General features: G+C 40.3%; 1 protein-coding gene across 1 annotated transcript; it reads left to right on the forward strand.

The window, feature by feature from the left end:
• The first annotated feature begins 1,339 nt into the window (after nucleotides 1-1,339).
• ISOC1 (isochorismatase domain containing 1) lies at nucleotides 1,340-18,601 on the forward strand. Its single transcript, XM_021540161.2, has 5 exons — nucleotides 1,340-1,668; nucleotides 12,245-12,364; nucleotides 12,554-12,757; nucleotides 13,140-13,256; nucleotides 17,126-18,601. Exons 1-5 carry the CDS (start codon nucleotides 1,393-1,395, stop codon nucleotides 17,270-17,272), a joined length of 864 nt encoding a protein of 287 aa, XP_021395836.1. The 5' UTR covers nucleotides 1,340-1,392; the 3' UTR covers nucleotides 17,273-18,601.
• The last annotated feature ends 1,746 nt before the right edge of the window (nucleotides 18,602-20,347 follow it).

The raw sequence follows: 20,347 nt of genomic DNA on the forward strand, positions 1-20,347 counted from the left end.
TGTATCAACAGTGTATTTTCCAGTGAAAGAAAACTCAACAAACCAACAGACTAGTGAAAACATAATACTGTCACTTAACATGACAAATTTCTGATACCAGTAAAGCCCGAGAACAATTTGCATAGAAACGTAGAATGTCCTGTGTTGGAAGGGACCTTAAAGATCACCTATCTCCAATCCCCCTGCTTGGAACAGGGGGACACCTTTCACCAGACCAGATTGCTCAGAGCTCCATCCAGCCTGGCCTTGAACGCTTCCAGGGACTGGGCACCCACAGTATCTCTGGGCAGCCTGTTCAGTGCCTCACCACCCTCACAGCAAAGAATTGCTTCCTCATACCTAATGTAAACCTACTCTCTTTCAGTCTGAAATCACTCCCCTTCGCCCTGTTACAACATGCCCTTGTGAAAAAATCCCACTCCACCTTTCTTGTAGGCTTTCTTCAGGTATTGGAGGGCTGCAGTTAGGTCACCCTGAAGTCTTCTCTTCTTCAGGCTGAACAACCCCAAATCTCTTCACCTTTCCTCACAGGAAAGGTGCTCCATCCTCCTCATCAGCTCTGTGCCATGCAAACACGCATTAACCTTAATGCCGCTGCCACTGCATTGGCACAGTGCATGAAAACATCCACTTGCTTTAACACAGAGAATATTTTCTTTCTATGCAAGTATCACACTACTCAGATCTTTCCCCCAAGCACACTTTAATATAACAGAAACTGTGATAATTATGGCAAAAATATGGGCATTTCAGCTGTCAGTCATCCCTGGAGAAAAAACCAGAATACTGTAGAGAGCGTGAAGCTGCGAAGGAAAAATACGCGTTCTATCCTACTCCCCCTCATCCGTGGATGGAGCTGGAAGCTCGGAGCCGCGGTTCGGGCACCGCCCGCTCCTCATTTCCAGTGAAGCCTCGTGGACTCAGCTATCAGTGCCCCATACAGATCCGGGCTGGATCACCCTCCGGAGCAGCCGGCCATGTTTCAGGCTCTGCCAACAGGTTTCCTCCTCAGCCTCCACGGGACGCGGCCGCGCTGGGCCCGGTGTCCGCCCGCTCCCGAGCCCTGCCCCGCGCACCCCGCGGCGAGCTCCACCCCCTGCGCCCTCCTCTCCGCCCGGACGAGCGCTGCTCCGCTCTCCGCCTAAGCGGGGAAGTCACCGTGCCCCCGCCCGGACACCCGCGCCCGCCCCACCGAGGCTCCCCAGCGCCGCTCTCAGCCCCGCGGGGCTGCGGGGCAGGGCTGAGCCCCACGGCGGGGAGGAGGGGCAGGACAGCCGCAGCTGGGATTGGGGCCCGCCGGCACCGCCCGGGCGGCCGGGGGGCGGCGGCGGGAGGAGGAGCGCGGCGCGGCCCGCAGCGAGCTGGCGGGGCTCGGCGCGGCGGTCCCTGAAGATGGCGGCGGCGGAGCCGGGCGCTGCTCCGGGCGGCGGCTCCGTGCCCGTCCTTTTCTGCTTCTCGGTTTTCGCGCGGCCCTCCAGCGTGCCCCACGGCGCCGGCTATGAGCTGCTGATCCAGAAGTTCCTCAGCCTGTACGGGGACCAGATAGACATGCACCGCAAGTTCGTGGTGCAGCTCTTCGCCGAGGAGTGGAGCCAGTACATCGACCTGCCGAAGGGCTTCGTGGTCAACGAGCGCTGCAAGGTGCGCCTGGTCCCGCTGCAGATCCAGGTGAGAGCCGGCGGCTCCGGCCGCCACAGGTGCGTGCGAGGCGGGCAGCCCGTCCCGGTCCGGCGGAGCGCGGATCCTGGAGCCGGCTGCCCCGCGGGCAGCCCCGCAGCAAGGCTCACTTGGCTCTCCCCGGAAACTTTGAGTTTCCCGAGCCGGGGAGGCAGCTGCGCTTTGCGCCACACGCGTGTGGAAACCGGGCTGTGCCTTCGCCTGGGCAGAACTTACTGAGCGTCGTGGGTGGGAAGACAAGTCAGGTCGCTGAAGTAATCAGTGCTCTCCGTTAAATCAGGCGGCTGTGCTGCCCGGCCTTAGCCGGAGGTAACGCTGCGGGGTGGAAACTCGGGGAGTGCCGGTGAACTGGGCTCTGCCGGAGCTCGGTGTCTTGGCTTCTAGTTCATCAGGACCTCTGTATCCCTCTCCGCCTCAAAAAGCTCTTTCTGATATGCAGGTTTACAGCTTGGTAGTTCTGTAGCCACAAACTAGTAAGACTGCCAGACAGATGCAGTTACAGGTGCTTTCCTATGAAGATACTTCTATGCCCACTAGAGATTGGTGCAAGTTACGCTGTAATACTTCCACTCAAAACTGATTGCTCCTTCCTTTCTCCAGTATCTAAGAATTCAACTTAAAAAAAACCACACAAACCAAAACAGACCCCACATCATTGTTGTTTTCACTCAAAGCACTTTTCAAGTATTAAACCCCACATCATTGCTGTTTTCACATTTTTTAAAAAATCTATAATCAGTAAATTTTAGTTTGCCTAGCTGACATTTCTTAGAAGTTGAAACATTGCTTGTCTTCACTTAATGTCTTTAGATATGGCTACTTAATCCTGTTTGTAAACTCTACTTAATCATAGTGTCTTGTATGCATAAATTCTAAAGGTGGTCTGTTTGCTTACACTGCATATTAAGGATATTAAGGATGCCTATGGCATCTTTTGTTTTATTTTTAACTTTATGTATGGAAAGAATGGTTAAGAAGAGCAAGCTAGTTTAATAAATTGTTAACACTCATCATATACACTCATCATATTCCATTTAAAACTTCTCTGTTTCTGTGTTGTAAACAGAATTTATGGGGTCCTAATCAGAAAACCTGGAAAGGAACAGTCTTTCCAGCTTGCAAAAAGAGTTGGTATAGGTGTTAATTAAAGAAAGGACATTAAAAACAGAATTTGGGTATTTTGGCCATATAACAGTGTTTCAGGTCAAAATTTGGTTCTCATTTGTGCATGCAGATCACTACTCTGCAAGGATTCCCTTGCAGATGCCTTCTGCACTGAAGCTGTAAATGCAGCTCAAGCATTTGTACCAGGACATACTTCTGGAATAAAGGTCAGTATCGAGACAAGGATACATTGCTCTCAGGGTGCAAATGCGCTAGACAGCTTTGGCTGAAGGGATTCATGATGAAACAATGTTTTATGCATTATTGCCTGTTTGATTGTCTGCTTGCACCGGTACTGTTGCAGTTTTGTTGCAGCTGTTGATTTGAAAAGGATGGTATTTGTGGGTTATTCCTTGATATGTTTCAGCAGCTGTGAATGAGCTGAAGATGTCTCAAATGAGACATCACAATGATGTCAGTCAGCTTGCCTTAAGCCAGAGACAGGTGCTCAGAGATCACTTGTTTGAGAAACATTTGGTATGATACAGACACAGCTGAGCTTTTTAAGACCTTTAGGACTTAGTGATGGGAATATTATACTTTCTGTGTATTCATTCAGGCATTGCCACTATTATATGCTTTTTTTTGTCCTTCCCTCCTGCTTTTCCTCCCTCCCTCCATCCCTCCCTCCCTGATATTTTATCTGCAGTTACACAGAACATTGATTTGTCAACTCTGTGTGTGGCATAGTCAGTTGAATCGCTGTTTTGGATGTATGTTTCAAGAGGGACAACTTTTACTTGCTGATGTGATTAGACTTTCATATTTAGAAAGAAATTTCTGGTTTAAAATTAAAATTCAGAGATGCTAGTAGCTGTATCACTAGACAATAATTTCAGTGTTTTTATATGCATGTTTTATGAGGTATATGTATGCATTTAGTTGGAAGGTAGGATTTTGACCTTTAAGGTAGCTAGTGCCATAATCTCTGGTATGTTATCCTTCCATTTTGATTCATGTGCAAGCCTGTCGTAGAAGGATGCTTTTTGGTATAATAGCTCACAAAATGTCAGCATCAAATGATGTTTGACTGGGCTTCAATTTCTTGTCCTTGCAGCTGAGGGGGGCAGCAATCTCATGGAGAAATTACCATATGCTGCCCTTGGAAAGCCACTCCTTGAACTCACTTCAAAGCTTGATCTGTACAGGGACATTGGCTCTTTTGTTGTTTTATGCCTTTGTACCATCCTCATATATGTAGATTTGTTTGGTCTGGATATCCTGACACAAAACAGTCACTTAAGCTTTTGATGGCTGTGCAGTGTTAGGCAGGCTGGTGGGGTGCACCACTCCTTAACTCAAATCTCTTTTACCCCAGACATGCAGTGAAGAGGGATGTTTCCTCAGGCCTGTCTCAAATGGAGAGACTGCATCTGCTTTTCATAAATGTGAAGTCTTATAAAAGTATTTTAACAGTAGACTATAATATTTGTAGTTTGGATGAGGAAATGCAGCACCACTTCAATAGCCTCTACATGCAGTTAAATAGTGCTACAAAAGTTACTGTATTTTTCTGTAGTGTTGTAGCTGTCTTTGGAGGAGAGAAGCAAGGAAAAAGACTTTGGTGATATCCAGAGAAAAGAGCTATATGCACATTACAGCTGTGTAATAGAGGAATTCAGGCAGCTTTCAAATATATAACCAAGAGAGACTGTTTCACAGTTACTGTCATAACTTCAAGGTGACTTCTCCTCAGGAGGACTTGTGCTCTGTATTTACAAACAGGTAAACCTTAAGATACTGAAGCTAAAAGAGTAAAATTATTGCTGAAACCATTGCATAAAGCACGTCTTATTTCAGGATGGTTTTTTGAGACAGGTTGATGTCTCGGGAGTATCTGTCTTGAATAAAACTGCTTGCAAAATGATATTCAACTTCTGAATGATAAGGTAAATAAAATATAAGAGTTAATACACAGGTTTTCATTCTTATTGGACATACCTGTTGTTACTCCGATAGTATGGAACTAGAACTAACTAATTAACTCAGGAACACAGATCCATTTTCTGAAAACCAAGAAAAGCCAAAGCATAAATTGTAGGGATGTTATTTGGGGATTTTAGAGTAAAACTATAAATTCTGATAAATTAGTACATTCTTAAATTAATATGTTTTTTGGAAAGCAGCATGTGGGACCTTAAAGAAGGGAGGAAAAAGGGCTGAAAATACTGAAAGAGGATTTTTTTTTCTCAAATCCAGTCTCCTTGTTTATCTTTACTCTGCAACAAGCATTTTAGTAATTTTAAATTTTGCTAAAGACTTCTGTACTACATTAGTTATATGTACATCATGTGTTTTTTTGACTAAATCTGTCCTTTTTAAATGCTAAATTACATGTAAAAGGCTGCACATTGGCTTAGCATAAGATAAATATTTATGTTTCTAAATTGAAACACTTGTAACCTATTTTTCTCTTGAAATACATCAAACTGAATTTATTCAATTTTTTTACATTTGAAAGATAGGCAGCAAAGTACAACTGACTTACTAATTTCCTTTAAGAAATACAGAGAAAAAGGTGGTAGCTTTGTTTTGTTATTGTCTCTTTTATGCCATTCTCAAAATACCAAGGTTGCAACATCCCCCAGTCTGCCCTTTTAGTATGTAACCTTGATATGAGATTTATGAAGTCACTAGTGATGTCAAATGGGGGTTATTTCTGTGCTTCCAGGTTCTTGTTCATTACAAATACTGTGAGGAAATTTCATTTGTATGTATCATGATTTCCTGGACTTTGAACAGGTAAAGGACAGATAAAAAGCCAGTATATGTGAATATTTCTGTAAAGCTGAACGTGTAATTATAGTACTTCATCGTAGTCACATTTTGTCTGATTAATAACAATAATCAGAAGAGATGATATAGATGTGAAAAATCACCTCTACTTTCCCACCTAGGTCTTTAGTTCTAGAGTAGGATTTAAAGCTGTATGTAACTTGTGGCAGCATACCTTTAAATCCTGGTCTGGACAAGGTCCTAGAGATGACTTCTTTAGCTGGGTAAAAGAGCTGCATCAGGTTACTTGACCATTTGATGCACCTATTCTGGTTGTGCTGTGGGTAACCTTCAGCTGGAGGACAGAAAATCCTAAGTGAAATGAAGTGCAACAAATGGAAATGCTTATGTACTGCTGAGGGGAACTTCAGGTCATTTGGGTTTGGATAGGGTTTCTTTTTCTTTTATTTTGAGTTCAAGTGGTTTAATGTTATTGTGGCTGAATAGATGTTATATGCTGGGTGGATTCAGATACTGTGTGGCTGCAGTGGCTCACAGTACTAGCCCAACCTGCCTCTTTCTGCAGTGAAATCGAACAGGTTTTTGTGTGCCAGCCCAGGTTTGATGTTTAGATGTAGTTTTGCCCTTCCCTTGCTCCTTGGATGTTGCACTGGGGAGGTCTGAGTGATTTTCACTGCCAGGAGATGTGAAGTGGAGGTGTCACAGCATTTTTGTAGAAGGGGAGAATGGCACTGAAAGCAAGTGAGCTGTGGTAATCTGTTATTTTACAGTTTGTTCTTCTGTAGTATGTTTTAATATTCCTTGTTATAAGTTTGTAGTGGTTCCTTCTATGTACCCCATTTGGCTATGTATGTATGTCAAAATGTATGTCAATCCACTTGTCAGTCCACCTGTATACCTCCCTTGTTCCCTTGTTTTACACTTGTCTGTCAAAGATAGCACACTCTTTTGGTTCTGGAGTGTCCCCTTTCATCCTTTCCTCAAAGCAGAATTGGATTGTGAGTTCTGCTCTCACCCCGTGTTGGCTTCTGTTGGGGAGCCCTTACCCTGCAGCCCTCCCCTAATGCCCTCCTATTGCTCAAAGGTTGTGTCCTCCCTGTGTTCCCCCTCCCCTTTAAAAGTAGCCCCTTCAGGGTCAGATGTGTCACTTGCTCTGCCCTCCTTCAGGATGAAGTCTTTGGAGACTCGGACAAGTGTCCTTCCCTCATTGCTGTGCCTCGGTTTCCTCGTGCTCTGTGCCTCTGCTGTGCTCCCCACGCCGCAGCAATCACCGCCACCCGCGGCAGTCTCGGCACAGACTCGGGGCGGCCGCTCGCGTGTCTGCCCTGCGGCCACCAGCGGGACAGCCAGACACAACTGACTAGTAGGATTTACATGGCACAGTAAAGAGCTAGTAAACTAAACCTTTCCTTTATACGTATCAAATACATGAATTTATTTATGGACTGTGTTAGCTGCTATTTATGAAACTTAATTTAAAACTGCTTTCTGCTGCACTCTGCCCTTCCCACGTCTGGTCTTCCACATTGTCGGAATCTGAGGTATTGATGATTCTGAGATTGTAGAAAGTCTCTGTCTTTTCTACCCCGTTGCCAAAGAAGAAGCCATAATTTGTCTCTGCTGGTTTCAAAGTTGTTTATTCTGTTTATCTCTAACATGTTCTGCTGCCCTGCTGCAGGTCTGTCCTGCAGGGCAGCGTGTGGGGCTCTGCCCTCAGTGGGATGTTACAAACATTAAATACCAGAAACTACATGTGCTTTATTTACAATAATGTGCCAATATCTGTCACCTACGTTGAACAGTGTGTTCCCAGCTTAAACTAATAGAAAAATGCCAACACCACAGTGAAACATGGAGGGCATGAAGAAGAAGAAAAAGGACGAGACACACCCAATTTCCTCCATCTTGTCCCCTTTGGACTCCTAATCTAAAATCCTAAAATTTTACTTTTGCACCCATGCCGTACTAATTATTGCTTATATCAAACACTCAGAGCTTGTGATTGATCCTGTAAGATTGAAAACTCTTTTCCATGGACAGAGATCACAGACAGTGTCTCTGGGGGCTCTGTCCAGGGGGGTTCCTGACCCCTGCCAGGGTCCCAGACCTGCCAGGGCAGCCAGAGGGATGCCCTGGATTCCAACACCACGTAACACTAGCAATTGTTGACCTTTGATCTTAGCATCTCTTTCTTCCAGTTTCCTCTTGTTCTGCCACAATTCAAATTGCAAGTTAATCAGAAATAAATAAGAAAATCAATATGTTAATTATTTGTGTTAGACTTTGTAAAAGCTTTTATTTAGCAAATATACAGTTGACACTTTATTTTAGAGAGCTGCTGTCATGCATCTGAAGGCATAAATTAAATCATATGAAACCAACTTGACAATAAAGAAAAGCAGATATAGTGCTTTTTTGCTCCAGCTCCCTGTGCTTTCTGACATAAACATATGAGTCTCAGTGGAAGGCTTTAATAAGGCTACTCTCTGGCTGGAAAGATAGTTTTCTTCTGCACTTCACTGCCAAATCAGAATAAAATTGAATTGTGCTTTATAAAATGGCTTCCAAATCCACAGTTTTTAATTATTCCATTGTCCTTCTCCTTGACGAAACTTAGGGCAAATACTGTATTGGCAGAAGATCCCAGGCTCGAAGGAGCTGCAAGCATCTGAAAATTCACACTTCAAGTATTTCAGGACAAGCTGGAGAAACAGGATGCAATAAGATGCACTTCAAAATGGAAGTAGCAATGTAGAAATAATCAGCTACACAAAGAGAAGATGAGGGAGAGTTCAGGGGATGATTTATAAGTCTAAAATGCACTTCAGGATAAGTATCATCCATTATGAAAAGAATAAATAATGTACTGGAAAATGCAAAACAAACAGGGCCTGGAAGGGCTGTGAATTGGCTGATATTTGAGGCCCTACTAAAGCAGTGAAGTGGTATGGGCAGAGAAACACTGTTGTGATAGTAGTATTGAGTGCCTCATTCCAGACTGCAATTTGAAAACCACCCCAGGGAAGACCATGAAAAGAGTTTGAGTTGTAGGAAGAAATACTAAAAGCATTAGATACATTTTAGAATAAGCAGGGGGAGATGAAGGCCTGAAGGGAGACCTAAAGGTCCAATTCTTGAGGTCTGGTATTAAGTTTTGCACATGGTTATCCATGTGAAGGAAGAGGTAATGCTCTTGTCTTTCAAATTCACTGTGGACCTAATTGGAAGTAACACTCATAAATGTGAGCAAATGAGTTATGGATGAGAAAACACTGAAAGGTAAAGATAACAGAGTTGTGGGATGGGTTTTGTAGGAGTTCTGTCTCTAATGGGTCAGGCCACATGGTTTTCTGGGAAGAATATTTGCATTTGTTTCATCCTTCTGTAGGATCCTTCAGACTATGCAGCTTCTTGAAGGCTTTCCAGCTCTAACCACATTTGTTCCTCTGCTAGGGGTGGTCGGGCCATCTGCTGCACTGGCAGAGGAAGGTCATGTCAATGCGGTAGATTAACTTCGTATCAGTCATTCTATAGTCCATGATGGTTTGTGCTTCAGACAGATCTTAAAAAATTACAGAATTACAGAGTCAGACTGTAAAAGATCATGGCACCAAGTGCTACCTCCAGTCTTTCCTTCAATGCCTTCAGTGACAGTGAATCTACCACCACCCTGGGCAGTCCATTCTAATATCTAATCACCATCTCTGTGAAGAAATCCTTCCTAATGGCCAACCTAAACCTCCTCTGGTGCAGCTGTTAAAGTGATGGAAAGATTTAAAGGAGATTGCTTGTCATATAAAATGCTAAGACACAAATTGACGCATTTATGAGTAGGAACCACATTTATAAATATTGTTTATTCCAACTATTTTTATTGCTGAGCGGTAGGAGAGTTAAATGTCATATTTGACTTCTGTGATGGTAGTAAGTGCTAGAGTTGGAATGGGTCACAGTAGGTGCTCCCTGTGGTGTTGAATTGTACATTAATACTGCCTGCCAAGTGCTTTTTTCATTGTTCAAGCAAATGGTATGGTATGATGGATAGTATTCAAGAACAAGGCAATTATTTAATTTTATGTCCAATCATTCTTGGTCCCAGGCCTCATTCATTACCTGGTGTAGAGTTGCAGAAGTGTTACTTGGAAAAAATGCCTAGAGGCTGCCTTCCCTAACCCCTTGATCAAATCAGCTGCTGCATTGCTGAATACTGAAAATCTCCTAGGATTGAAGATCTCACATCTGTGGTAAATTTTATCAGTGCAGCTGAAAAATATTCTGATGAAAAAGATTACCCTAAAGGCTCTTCTGTCTTCCTGTGATATCGGTGAGCTCAGTATTACATCATCTGCACTGTGGTTGTTACTGCATTTGCCTCTGTAACTTCTTGTGCTAATAGTGTTGCTGTTTGGCTCACAAGGACTGGAGGAACCAAGTTTATGAATGGTTGCTGTTTTGGCAGTAGGGTGTAATAAATCTGAGAATTGAGGGAATTTAGCATTTACAATTGTTAACATACAAGTAATTTTCCTAACAGTTTGAACAGGCCATTGCATATGTTTAAACATGGCCATTATTAAACATGGCCTTGGGAGTTGAGATCAACAGCATTTTACTCTGGAGATGTGTGGTGGATCACTGAAAGTTTTAGAACTAATATTTATCAATTCCCAATTCCTTTGTGGTGAGTTGACCTTGGCTGGCCACCAGGTGCTCACCAAACTGCTCCATCACTTGTCCTCAGTAGGACAGAGGAGAGAAAATACAACAAAGAAGCTTGTGCATCAAGATAAGGACAGAGATAAATCACTTGCCAATTACCATCGTGGACAAAACAGACTTGGGGAAATCAGTTTGATACAGTGCTAATCAATAACCAAGTAGAATAATCAGAAATAAGAGCAAATGTGGAAATATTTCATCCCTATTCCTCCCTTCTTCCCAGGTTTAGCTCTACTTCCAACTTCTTTACCTCCTCCCTTCAAGCAGCACGGAGGGATGGGGAGTGGGGTTTGTGGTCAGTTCATAAACCTTTGCCTCTCCCACTCATTCTTTTCACACTCTTTCCCTGCTCCAGAGTGGGGTCCCTCCTGTGGAAGATAGTATGTCATGAACTTCCCAAATGTGCATCCTTCCCACAGGCTGCACTGCTTCCCAAACATTCTCCAGCACAAGCTCCTCTCTACAGAGTCACAGGTTCTACAAGGAGCCTGCTTCAGCGTGGCCCTTCAGTGTCACAGCCTTCTTTAAAGCATGTTGCAGGCCTTCTTCAAGGCTGTGCTGTGGGGTCCTCCAGGGACTGCAGGTGGATTTCTGTTTCGCTCTGGAAGCCCATGGGCTGCAGGGGCACAGCTGCCTCACCCTGGTCTGCACCGGTGGCTGCAGGGGAGTCTCTGCTCCAGCACTTGGGGCACCTCCTGCCCCTCCTTCTGCGCTGACCTGGGTGTCTGCAGTGCTATTCCTCCCACATATCCTCACCCTCCTTTCACAGCTGCTGTTGGACAATGGGGGTTTTTTACCCTTTCTTAAATATGTTAGCATAGAGTTGTCGCCAGCATCACTGGTGTAGCAGGTCAGTCTCAGATTCAGCAGGCATTAGCGCTCTCTTGACATGAGGCTGTTTCTGGCATCTCACAAAAGCCACCCCTGCAGCCTCTCCTCACTACCAAAACCTTGTTACATTAACCCAATACATCTGCACTCTTCCAAAATGCATTCTTTTACAGATTTTGTAATTTTGCTTCAGTTTAAAACATTGCAACCTCAGATTACAAAAAATGAAGTGTATACAGTTAATGGGTACTTCCCAGAAGCTCTTTATTCAATTAGATTTATCTGTCTGGTGAAAAGCTCCTGATGAATGGATCTAATTTCTCTTGAGTTGCCTTACAACTAAATGATTTTCTTTCCCTGGTTTGACAGGTAGTGCAAGTAATTTATTTATACAAATACAAAGCACACTTTCTAAATGTAAGAAAATTATGTATTTGGTTTATTTTTCTTATCCCCTTCCTTCTACCCCACTTGGTACCTTGTATGAGGGAAACTCTAGGAAATTACTTTTGTCTTTAAAATGTATTAAGTTTGGTTTCTAATATTTACGGTCTTCTCTACTTTCATTCTAGCCTTTGGACTTGTGCTAAAAGATGTTATAGACAAATGAAATTGACTATATAATGGAAGTATTGAAAATATATATATACATACCATATTTGAAAGCAAGTGGAAGTCTGAATTTTTTTTAACTTTATCTCGAGTCTATATCAGTTCTAAGAATTGTGGATTTAAAAATTAATTTGGAGAATGTAATTTTGCTTTTGGTACTTTTTTTTTTTTTTTTTTTTTTTTTTTGCTATGGTTTAGGCAGGATGTTCTTCTGCCCCCTTCAGAGTTCAGAAATATCCATGTACTTTTTATGTTGACTTGTGCTTCCCACCTAATAAAATCTTGATTATGTAGTGGTGACTATACTGTACTGTTCAGTATCATCTATTTGTTTGAATTCAGAAATACCAAAATACCAAAATCAGGCTTGAAAAACTTTTATCCTGTTTTAAGTAATGTAAATCCATAATCTAGCAGAGGTATTGCAAACTCTTCCTCATTCTGCTGCATTTCTGAAAGGATGCCCATTGCCATGGAAAATATTGCCTTTATTTCTTTATTTCAGATTACTACTTTGGGCAACCTGACACCCTCAAGCACTGTCTTTTTCTGTTGTGACATGCAAGAACGATTCCGGCCTGCCATCAAATACTTTGGTGATATCATCAGTGTAGGCCAGCGACTGGTATGTTTGGTTTTTTTTCCCTGTAGTGAGATTTGATTGCTCACTGTAAACTATTATTTTACACACAGTCTTAACAATTACTTCATTTTAGGTAATAACAATGCCTTTGTTATTATTGTTCTTTCCTTTTTGGTTTGTTTTTTTGTTTTCCTTTTATTTTAAAATGTTTTCCTATCTCTCCGCTTACAGCTCCAAGGTGCACGGCTCTTGGGAATTCCAGTTATTGTCACTGAACAGTATCCCAAAGGTCTTGGCAGCACTGTGCAAGAAATTGATTTAACAGGAGCTAAACTTGTACTTCCCAAGACAAAATTTTCAATGGTGTTGCCAGAAGTTGAAGCAGCATTAGCAGAGATCCCTAGTGTCCGAAGTATTGTCCTCTTTGGAGTAGAAGTAGGTGTCTTGCCATTCTAATACTGGTTTATAGCTATGTCTATTGGCTCTCAAAGGGGGCATCACTTAATGTAATTAAAAAAACCAACTCAATTTATATTACTTAGAGCTTAGATATCCTCTACAGAATAAATTATTTTGTGTTGTCTTTAATATTATCTCATAAAAGAATTTGAGATGAGATTCTTGTAAACTACAGGCACGTGTCTCAATCTTAACTGGTATTTAAAATGCATATTGAGTTTCCCTTATACTGCCAGGGGTAGAAAAATACGTATTTAAACTCTAATTAATTATGAGCTCTAATTTTTTGGTTGTGTTACTTTCATTTCATAATAATGTTTTTTTGGTGGCTTTTCTGCCTTTGATTTCTCCCCTGTAGACTCATGTCTGTATCCAGCAAACAGCATTGGAATTAATTGGCAGAGGTCTGGAAGTTCATATTGTAGCTGATGCTACCTCATCAAGAAGTATGATGGACAGAATGTTTGCTCTTGAAGTAAGTTTCACAGTCAAGGCTTTTTTCACCTTGGGCTGGTATGTTAAGTTCTCTGCTTTTTGTAAGCTAACAAAGATTTTCTATGGACAAAGCAGTGGATAAAAAGTAGATTTGAGAGCTCTGATTCTTAAAATAGCATTGAAAATGGAGAAGAAGTACTGGCTTTTTTTTATATCCTTAAATTATGATTTAATGTGCATAACCCAGTTTGGGATGTTTTAAATTTAAAACTGATTGCTCCATACAATATAGATTACTCTGTATAAACATAAATATTTTAGCATATCCCTTTATGCAGTGCTGTCTCTACAGCAGGGTAGAAGTGCTATAAACCTTTTGGCTTTGTTGTTCCAAAGAGTATTTATTCAGGTGTTGAAATTCTTGAACTGCAATGAAATACATTATGTGATCCTGTTCAAATCTCCTTGTACCTCTGTCCCTCCTTCTGCTTTTCCTCATCAGTGCAAATTAAAGCTTAAATCGCAAGACCCTGATTATAGTAAAGATTCCTCTCCCCCCTGCTTTTAGGAGCTTAGGCAAACTAAATGTTGAGAAAGTGGAGATAAATGTAACAAGAAGATTTAAAAGTGCGTACAACTATGTGGTAGCAAATTCATGCAAATGATTTTTTGATGGCATACTCCTAACTTGCCTACAGGCATAACTGTTGAAAGTCAAAACCCAATACATATATTAAGTATTACAATTTTTTGCCTCAGGTTCTAACAATTATTTGAAGTAGAAACTGATGATAACCACAGCATGTTATACTTTTTCATAGATTTTGAGAAGACTTAATTTCTTAAAGGCTAAAGAGAAATCCCCAACATACAGTGATTGATGAAACCCGTGACTTTGATTAAGTGGAAACCTAATGTCAGCTGTCACATAGAGCACAGGGACACACAGAGAGTACAGGAGTAACTGAAGTAATGGACTTCCCAAATCAATGTGGTGCAGCAGCAGTAGGAGACAAAACAAATATAGAAAACCTGAAATCCGTCTGTCTTATTGTGTATGTTTTTGCAACATTTATTACTTACAATGTGTCTGTAAGCATAGAAGTTGGGCCAATGTGATAAAGGTTAAAACTAGTGACTAGCTAGCTTTGCTTTACTTTCTAGGCAAAAAGGTATTGATCTTAGAAGCGTGATTGCTTGCAAAAGCTGCAAATGTTTCAGTTTTAGGTAACTTTTTGGTACACCTTTGCAATTCTTTCTCAGGTAGGAAAAGAAAGCATCCCACACTTGCCATGCCAGCAGTAATACCTTCTCTGCTGCACATACCAATATTGTCCACTTCTTGTCTTACAGAGCCTCACTTAAAAGTGCTACTGAGGGGTGTGGGCTAGAGCCAGCAAGACATGGGCATGCTTGGGAGGAGGAGACCAGGAGAAATGGACATGTATTAATTCTGATTGACTGTGGCATTATAGGGGAGGTGGGCAACCTGCCAAAGTCTTGGGTAATCCTGCTTTAGTTTGACCATACAGCTTACAGCTCCTAGTCATGTTCTTTTAATGAGTTAAGTCGAAAATTGTCTCTTGTGCAAATTTATGCAAGCTGGTGAGCTGAGGTGAGTTTTATTGACCAGGGTTACTGGACCCTTTTCCTTACCTTCCTGGGAAGACGAGTGTAACATTTTCCTTTTCACAATAACCCAGCCCTTCTCTATGCACAGTGACCTTTCAAGAATAATAAAGAGTGACCTTACAGTGATAACAACTAGCTTCCTCAGCAGCCCCAAATAATTTCCCTCTGGTTCCACCTACCCCTTCAGGTCACATTTCCCATCATGTAACACATGTTTTGATTGTGCTGGTGGTGAATATACAATTTGAGCGAGTGTACCAGGAACAGCAATTTGTCTTAATTGATAATGAAAGCTTTAATGTCTGCTCAGATAACAGGTTGTTTCCACTTCTGTTGTGTGCTTAAAAATGACAGCAGGCAGCAACTTCTAGTTAAAAAAACTCTCAGAAATCAAAAAAATCTCAAAATTTTCATTGATGAAATAAGTCAGCATGAAAGTTCAAGATTGTGAGTATTCTGAATCTGCCCTGTGTGATGAACATGTCTTATGCCAATGCTTGGTCTCAGATTGAGACAGTTTAGTCTGCTCCTGCTGGATTTCTTTTCTCTTCTTTGTAATTTCTACTTGTTTCTGCAGTGTGGATGCAACATACTGTCAATACTTTCCTTCTCAAAGACAGCATTCTAAGAGAACTTGTGATTTCCTTAGAAGTCATCCAATATACTTAGCAAATGTATCTCTTATTTTCTGCTAATCTGAAATCTATAAAAAATTATATCTAGTCCTAGAAAAGGTATAAGGCAATGCCAGCCTCTTTTGACATGTTATGGTATGTTTTGCTTTCAAAGAGAAGATGTCTCTCTTTTCAATCAACATTTCACAGACAGAAATTATTTTTTAAGGGTCTAGATATTTTTTTCTCAGCTGTACTAGTTAAAACCAAAACCTTTGTATTCTTGGAAAGGCTCATGTTGAAAACATTGCCATAATATTTAATATTATTTTTTCTGTTTTTCTTCTTTTTTGTATGTGTGTGAAATTTAACAAATATGGTTGTACAGAGTAGGAGAGCTGAGGAAGATAGTTGTTTTGTTTCAGTGTAAGAATTTTGCGAGGCTTGTTGCTGTAATGGCAAGCAGGAAGTATTCGGTAAATCCAATGTTGTTAGTTTGTTTTCTGTAGACTGTAGTTGTGTATACTTTACTGCTTGGTCCCTTAAACTTAGTAATTTTCACCCACCAGTTTCTTTGTAATTGAAGAGCTAGAAAGTTTGGAGCTTCTCTTTGCTTTAATGATTACAGTTGAAACCTGTATGTACATATCTCTATTCTCTGCCACTTGCCCTCCCTTAGCTCGTTCAGGATCCCATTAGATTTGGGGGAGCGTGTAGCTGAATAGAGGATGAGGGAGGGAAAGCTGACTATGAAGAGTTTTACTGCCAAAGCATCTGCATGATGGCTGGGAAGATGATGGGGGACATGGGTTGGTCAGCCTTTGCCAAAGGTAACTTTTTTATGTAAGCAACAACCATAGCTTTAAAAGTCCAATAACTTTACAATAAATCCCGTGCCTTGGGCTATGTGAAGCCCAAGCCCTGTTGAGTTATACACTTACAAGATCTAGCAGACCTCTTTTGGTTTTGCTTTCTCTGCAGCTCTACATTTTATCCTGTAGCCCGTAAGAGCTGATGCTGGAGTTACTTGTCTGTAATGAAACATAATTTAAAAAGAACTGCTGTTGTGCCAATATTATTTATATTGTCTGTAAAAGAGATTTTCCGTCTTTCTCCAGAGATTACTGGTACTGGAATACTCTGTAGTCCAAAAGCTGAAGTAGTCATACATAACAAGGATTGAAAGAGAAATTATTATAATTGCTTATTCTTGTTATGCAATTGTTATTCTTGCTTGGTGCAAGAGTTAGGGTTAGGGTTAATGCTGTTAGGTTGGACCTTGCTGTTTTATTTTTTGTCCCAGGTCTTTCATCTGCATGAGAATGAAGAAAGCTGACCTCTTGGTTATGCAAGGGAAAAGGGTTGTTATGAAGATGTGTGGGGCTGCTGCCTATTAAATCTGACTTGGGGAAAGAATCTAGTTCAAGTAGAAAGCCTTATTTGTAATCCAGGGCAGCCTTTTGCCATAGGAAAGTCTAAACCCTGTCAGTTTTTTGTCCTAGCTTTATAAATTATGCCACCAAGAAATGCTGGAATGGAATTGGCAGTACTTTTTTTAATAGGAAATGTTTTTTAAAATGCTATCTGTCTTTTCTTGCAAAATTCACTCATTCACATTTGCAAATATCTGACATGATTTCCTCCCTGCTCTTTTATTTTTCAGCGTCTTGCACGTACTGGAATTATAGTTACTACTAGTGAAGCAATATTGCTGCAGCTGGTAGCTGATAAAGAACATCCGAAATTCAAAGAAATTCAAAATCTCATTAAGGCAAGTGCTCCTGAGTCAGGGCTCCTTTCTAAAGTTTAAAGCAGGCATAGAAGAAGCAGATCTCACTCTCCTCTTTACAGAAGAAGGAAAGCGATAAGCGCACATGTACATGTTCTTCCGCTCAAAGTTTCGTAGGAATGTAAAAATAAAAATTGATGTGCTTTTGCTTGTCTTAGCAAAATTGTCTGGTTATATGTCTGGGTACCAGTGTGTTCTGTTTAGTCACAGCTGTCAGAAATTTCAGTTATCATAGCACCCTTTTGTTGTCAAATTTCTTTATTTAAAAAAAATGAGGTGCCTGCTAGTCCATACTGTACACTGATTGTAACAGCTCAAAAAATGCTTATTTCTGTGACACCCCTTGATTGTGTGCTTTGCAATTGTTCTGTGATGTCCTGTTCTACTTTTGTATTAATGGAAGATAATTACTTATTGGATAAATGTGATGTGGTATACTTTAATGTTCTATATAAATGAAGTATTTTATTAGGTCATAAATTAAAACTGAGTAAGATATATGACCTGTATGTGCGCTTTTGTTCTCTTGGATAAAATTTAAGCACTTTGCTTCATAGACAAGACACATAAATCAAGCAGAGCTGATATTTGATTGCTCTAGGTAGCTGAAGTCTATTTCATGACTTTTGATTATACTGAAATTGACTGCCCAAGGCTGTACTTTCCTTAAGTGTGTGCAAACAGAAGACTGTTGTATAATGAGCTCTTTATAAACAAGTGGTGTAAACTTCACAACTTGCAAATATTACCAAAGCTTTAAAGTGGAAATGCTAAGGATGTTTAATAACAAAACATTTTAGGTTCAAGTGCTAAATCTACTAATATGTTTAGATTTATTTTGCTTTTTTTAACCTCCAGTTTAGTTAGATTGAATAATTCTATCCAATTTATTCAAGAGAGCTCTGAAAGAAGGTTTAGCTTCTCTGGGGTTTTTGTACTTTTTTTGTGGTCTATAGTTGGTTGGAGTTTGAATAGAATCTGGGCTAAAAACATTCTTCAGGAAAATAGCATCTTTAACATAATGATATATATTTTTTCTATATAGAACTAATCTTTTAACATGTGATTATTCATAAAAGCACTTCCTTCATGTTCTAGGGGATTAAACAATGTTGTATAAAGTTTACAGTGTGCCTGAGACATTTATTTTTTTAAAAGAGTGCTAGAAGATGTCATAATAACACCTGATCTATTTGGTAGAAAAGCTATTAAAGTACATGTGTTATTTTAAATTGCTTATTTTCCCCACACGATGGCTCTAAAATAATTGTTTAATAAATAAAAATAATTTCAATTGTTTCATATAACCTTTATATGTTCAAAAGAAATAAAGAGTTAACATTTGCTGTCTCTCTTTCGCTTGTGATATTTATTGTAGAGCAAATCCTGAAGCTGTGTTTGCCATGGACCTTATTCTAGTTTGTACAGCTGTGGAAGTTCTATGGATGCCATGGGAATTTTGTGTAAAGATCAAGGGTGGATAATGTCGAATGATTCTTGTCTTCAGCATCTAGTTACAGTGTTATTTAACACTCTAGAATATAAGGAATGAACATTATGCTTCAAGCTGGAGACTGGGATGCAAGTTGTGTTAAGAACACTTGCTATATCACTGACCTACTTTTAACCTTCTCTCCTGGTATATTAATTGTGTTTATTAGCAGTACAAAGTTCACTTATATAAATCAACAGCTGTGCACAAAAATACTATAAATTTCTTATGAAGTAATGGGTTTATTGCCTTCTTACCTTTATGTGTTGATGGTACCAAGAGACAATAATTGAAGGAAAAACTGTAGCATTTTTTCCCACATTTATTTTTGGAACAACATCAATTGCCTCAAAAACAAATGCATGGGTTTTTAAGAGTTAATGGTATTGTTACTAAAATTTTGCCACTTTCATAGAAAAATAAGTTGAAGGACAGATGTCATATCTTGCTTTACATTCCTCTTTTGCCACAAGGGGAATCATTGGGTAGCAAGATGGCACTGAAGAAGAAGCTATAAAATACATTGATAGTCTCTATGATGATTCTACTTTTTTTTTTTTCCTTTAATTTGTATTGCCTTCTCTAGTGCACTAGATTTTGTCAAGATCCTTACTTTGTGGGTTTTTTTTCCATAAGCTTAGATTATTAGAATGCAGAATACCCAGTGTTATCTTACAAAACTGAGCTCTTAGACATCAATGTAGGGCAAAACACACCCCTCTTTTGTTAGATGGATGCATTATTCAGCATCCCATGGGTTATGAGATTGTAAGAGTGTTTATTTAAAAAGAAGCAAAAAAAAGTTGCCACCTTACTCTTATGTAAAGTAAGTTTATTCACAGGACATAATTTCCTTTGCTTCTTCATTGCTCTCACTTGTCTGCATTTTCTCTTCTCTGACAGCAGAAGAGCAGAACTTAGTTGTTTGAGGTCTGTGGGCTGCTGCGCTGTGTAGAGTGAGTACTGTTTTGTTCTGCAAGGATAAGAAAAAAATTAATTAAATAACATGGAGGAGGATTGCTTAAGGGTATACTCAGCTGATTGTGAAGAAGCTCTCTGTCAAGCTTTTCTTTATTTGTGAACTTCACCACAGCTGTGGCTAAGCAATACAATTGTTAACTGCTGTAGGTGGCTTCAGCATAATTTCTCTTTTTTGCGGGAAGCAGAAACACAGTGTTTGATGGAGAAGGGTGGTTTATTTTGCCTTGTAGGAGTTCTGGTTCTGCAGTAGCTGATACATAAGATGCTGCATTAAGTACAGTAAGATATGTGTGTGATTAGTTTTAATCTGCTAAATCCTTACAAAGATGAATATTTTTTTCTTATTTGGACAGTTTAGGTTTTGAGTTTAAAATATGATCCTGTTTATTCACAGAACCATGGTCCTTTTATTATATTTCCACATGCATGATCATTTTGTGTAAACTGAGCAGGGTTTCCAGTAACCTTTGCAAAAGCTGAAAACAGAGAATGGATAAAATATCAGCTATTATGAGGCAATGTTTTCTATTATGGCTGAAGAAATTAAGCTGTGGGACTGTCCCACCATCATTTTTGCACTTGCTTGTTAGTAGCTCATTTATAACAGCTATCAGCTACATGTT

The sequence above is a fragment of the Lonchura striata genome, chromosome Z (assembly GCF_046129695.1).
Source record: "Lonchura striata isolate bLonStr1 chromosome Z, bLonStr1.mat, whole genome shotgun sequence".
In the NCBI taxonomy this organism is placed as follows: Eukaryota; Metazoa; Chordata; class Aves; order Passeriformes; family Estrildidae; genus Lonchura; species Lonchura striata.